General features: G+C 34.8%; 1 protein-coding gene across 1 annotated transcript; it reads right to left on the reverse strand.

Annotated features, from left to right (window-relative positions):
* Positions 1-277: 277 nt before the first annotated feature.
* On the reverse strand, positions 278-847 carry LOC113351718 (agamous-like MADS-box protein AGL29). Its single transcript, XM_026595656.1, has one exon. The coding sequence runs from the start codon at positions 845-847 to the stop codon at positions 278-280; it is 570 nt and encodes a 189-aa protein (XP_026451441.1).
* Between the last annotated feature and the right edge of the window lie 3692 nt (positions 848-4539).

The following is a 4539-nucleotide window of genomic DNA, read 5'->3' on the forward strand; positions in this document are numbered from 1 at the left end:
AGGAAAAGACAATCATACAAGCAATGACAGAAAGTGACCAGGCAGTTTGAAATTGAATATGCATAAACAAAATCATGGAAACTACAATGTGATTCAGAGCTAATAATTTGCTGTTATAATCGCATACATAGTTTTCCAGAAACAAGTAACAACAATGAATAGATAAGTCCAAAAAATTGAACATTGATTTTCAGTTTTGTAACTTCAAATAATAAGAACAACATTAAATACATCTAAATCCTTCCAGAACTCCTCCTTCATTCGAGTGCTTTCTTGGTTAATAAATGGGCAGTTGTTGCATATTCTGATCAACATAGAAATCTTTCAATAAATCATCAAACTCATTCATATCATCAGACGTTAGAGTAGGAAACCAAGAGTGGTTATCTTCATTCACTGAAAACATACAAGAATCCTCCATATTATCAGTACTAGTTTCTTTTGCCGCTGCTGAAGGAGTGGACAATGCAAGTAACTCTTCCTTTCTCTTGGCAACAAGACCCTTCACTTCAAGCAATTGTTCTCTCACAGCGTCTACCTTCTCCAGAGTATCAAGTTCGTCAATTTTTATATCATTCCACCAAAACCCATCACCATTTTCTGATCTACTCGTCATCTTCCCATCATCTTCTTGCACAGGAAATCTGTTAAGGACTTCATCAGAATTAGGGCAACCAAACGTAAATAATTTTCCACTAGGGGAGAATACAAGCAGAGAAATATCTGCACCAGTGAGACTACATAATTCATCAGCTTTCTTAAACAGACCTTGACGTCTTTTGGTGAATGTTACGCTTCTCTTTTTCTTATCATCTATCTTCTTAATCTCAATCTTCTTCTTCCCCATTGTTATACCTTGATTAAAGAAATTCCTCTGGTAATTATCAAATCAAATCAAGATTCAATCTTAGGATCAAACCCTAACTTTAGAAGAACAACAAAATAAACCCAATTCACTACTCGGAAGAAAGAAGCTTCTGAGTTGTGTTAATGGAGACCTGAAAAACAAAAAAGAGCAACTTCTAATTAGTGATTACGATGTAATAGAGATCACCTGTACTTATAGATGTTTCTTTGGGGCCAAGTTTTCGGTGTTTCCAAATTCTGATGAACTAGCCGTTGTACGCGTTTTGATTCAGGGATAGAACTGTCTGAACTGATGATCGGAATTCCCTGTTTCTAAAAACAGAGCCTCTGTCCTTGGTCAACGATCTTTGACTTTCAAGATATTTTTGATAAGCCATTTCTCTAGAGCACACAAAAAACTGCTAAAACCTAATAGGAAGTAGTACTTATATTGGTTAGAGAAAGCAAGTATGAAACTCTGGGGACTAAGTAAATTTTACAAGGTTTAAAACATTTGTGCTCCTAGCTTTCCTAATGGAAGAAACACCCGGCAAAAGAACCATCATCTTAAATGACCATTTTTCCAAGTTGTTCCAAATGATGAAGCAGTCAGCTACGTACAATAATTTAAATAAGAAACCTGTTTTGAGATATACTGAACTTTTTCGAGGCATACTTATTTATTATCCCATCTAGGGTGGTTTTATAAGGGAAGTCTAAAAGTAGTGCAATTACCTATATATCATTAAATAATCTAATTACTATAGTGCCCTTATCCTCAAAAACCTAACATCAAAACAACCTTTAAACTTAAACATCTTGGACTCCAATTCAATCAATCAACCAATCAATCAAAGGAAACACAAATCAAAGTGAGCGATGTTGGAGTGCGAAATTCAAATCTCAATTACTCTTAGATGTATTTTAGAATGCATTTATAACAAACCCATCTTGTTTTTCATTGATTTTATTTTGTTTGATCGATAAAATATGATTTTAAAGATGAAATTAGGGTTTTCAGAAGATCACGGCTGATCTTGGAATATCAATTTTGAGGCAAACCTAGTATATGATTTAGAGAAACACTATGTTCGGCTAATGCGATTTTGCTAGATTTTATTCGAATCAACCGAACCTAAATTCGTCAGTTACAGAGTAAGTTCGGATGGTAACTTGTCAGCCGAACCTCTGTTTTTTGAAAATACACCTGGGTTCGGCTAACAACGATTTTGTTCGAATCAGCCGAACCTAATAAATTCATGAGTTACAGAGTAAAGTTCGGCCGATAACTTGTCAGCCGAACCTCTGTGTTTCGAAAATATACCTCGGTTCGGCTGACAATTTGTTAGCCGAACCTAGGTGTATTTTCGAAACACAGAGGTTCGGCTGACAAGTTATCAACTGAACTCAAGTTTTGATCGTTTCTCATCTCAAGAGTCGAATGAAGAATCTATACCTGATAATGAGGTGAGTGCGTCACTTATTTGAAAACTCAAGTTTTTCACGGTTAACAATGGTGGAAACCTTATTTTCATTCATTTTTCGTAGGGTCGTGAACGTGTATACTCGAATGTAATTCAAAATCTTGGTTAATAGATATTTGTTTGATGTTTTTTTTTTTTCTTTCCAAACTTATTTAAGACCATTAAATGTCACATGTAATAATAATCAAGTTCAACATTTATATTTTTGCTAGATCTATTTTGTACGAATTTGATACGACCTTTAGTGGTTTTTTTTGTCTTATTTTGAAAAGAAACTTCGTTAAATTATATTTAATTAGATAGTCATTTCAAGCTCGACTTGTTTTTGTCTTATCTCTATCGAACTAATATGGTTCGAATTTTATATAATATTTTGAATGCAGTCTATTAAATAATATTTATTTAATTAGGTCTAAGTAAATGAGATCAACTTAGGAATGTTTTAGTCATTTCCTTGAGAAACTACTTTGATTCAGCTACCAATCAATATTTTGTGACCCAATTTTGTCAATGTGTGTTCCAAAGTATCATTTTTCAGCCGTTAATGCTTATTTTGATACCGAACTAGATATTGGTCTTTCAAATATACATATAGTTCGGACGACATTTGTAATATTCCTTTTGAACCATGGTCATATTCGACGATGATTATTATTTTGTATTGCGAACTACGTTAAAATAATATCAGTTTACTTGGGCCTAGATAATTCAAATTAGGTTCGACATGTTTTTGTTAATCTCTTTCAAATAATATTAATTCTTTCAGATAATGGTTCCAGGTCTATTTGTCAGTACGTATATAATTCGTAAATATTTGTGTGTTATGTTTCCTAACATGTTTTAATATCTTCAAATGGTATATGTTGTAGGTCTTTTTCGGATTCGATGTTAGTGAAGAATGTATTTTCCCCACCGTAAGGATGTAGTATTTACAGTTAAAAGTAAAAAATGGAAAGACGCATCAGAGAGAAACCAGAAAAACTGTATGAACCCTTCAAGTTAAAAGTTCTAGGCAACAAAAACAAGAAATTTTACATACACGTTGTGTGTGGATATCACAACCACGATGAACCCGAGAGTCTAGTTGGGCTTGCACCTGCTACTAAGTTGTGTATCGATGAGTTTTCCATTATGCAGGATTAGACCGACAAGGGTCTCCGACCTAATATTATACTTAATGCAATTAAGGATAAGAACCCGAACAACGCATGTTGTTTGAGTACAATATACGTAGGAAGGAAAAAGCTAAAAAGGGAGGTTTATGATGGTAGGATGGTACTCCAGGACATCATGTGGTTAGATACAACATAAGTATACCATAAAAACAAGAGAAGAAGCAGGCAACATTACTGATTTCTTCCTTGCGTACCCGTTGTTTGTTGGGTTAACTCAATCCTTCTATCAATTTCTTATTGTAGACTCGAATTATACATGGTTTCTCGTACTCCGAACAAACTATCATTCACGTTAGCGCTCTTTTTTTTGTCTTCGGAAGATGAAGAAAGTTATGCTTGGGAATTACAGTATGCGAACCTGCTTTACCGAGGAAACGACATACCGACGGTTATCTTATCTGATGCGGGTAAAGCATTACTCAAAGTTATTCCCATTGTCTTTCCTGCTGCAACCCAGCTCTATACGTTTCACATACACCCAAACGTACGGCTTAACAGTAAAATCGTTCTTAACCGGCCTCGCGTAAAGAAAGTGTAGTGATCAAAAGAATAGCAAGAGATAGTCTCAAAGATTACCGAGGAGAAAAAAGAGAAGGAAAAGAAAGAGGTCCATGCCAGATGGTTGAGTTTTGCAGAGGATTTGAAGGCTTTTATTTCGTTTCAGTAACCGGTGGAACGATAATTATTGTCAGGATGTGTCTTATTTCCGTATGCAGTAGTTGGATCCGCACAAAGATAATTTCGTAGTTGCATGGGCTAACAAAGTAAAACATTATTACAACCAGGCCACAAGCCTTACGGAGTCTGCTCACTGGAGAAATAAGGATCAGATGAATGGTTGTCAAGGTACATTTCAAATTCTATTGAAAGCTTTCCATAGATATTTCTATATGGAATTTACCAGGATTATGGAAATATTCTAATCGAATTCAGTTTCTCCTTCAGTTTGGGAAAAAACCGATGTTGCGTGACATTACCTACAACGTGTCGCACTGGGCGATTAATTATTTGGTCAAAAAAATATTTTTGAACAA

Source organism: Papaver somniferum, chromosome 2, assembly GCF_003573695.1.
Source record: "Papaver somniferum cultivar HN1 chromosome 2, ASM357369v1, whole genome shotgun sequence".
NCBI lineage: Eukaryota > Viridiplantae > Streptophyta > Magnoliopsida > Ranunculales > Papaveraceae > Papaver > Papaver somniferum.

Excerpts from the sequence above, each read along its gene's own strand:
- LOC113351718 (XM_026595656.1), bottom strand. The coding sequence starts at position 847 with ATGGGGAAGAAGAAGATTGAGATTAAGAAGATAGATGATAAGAAAAAG.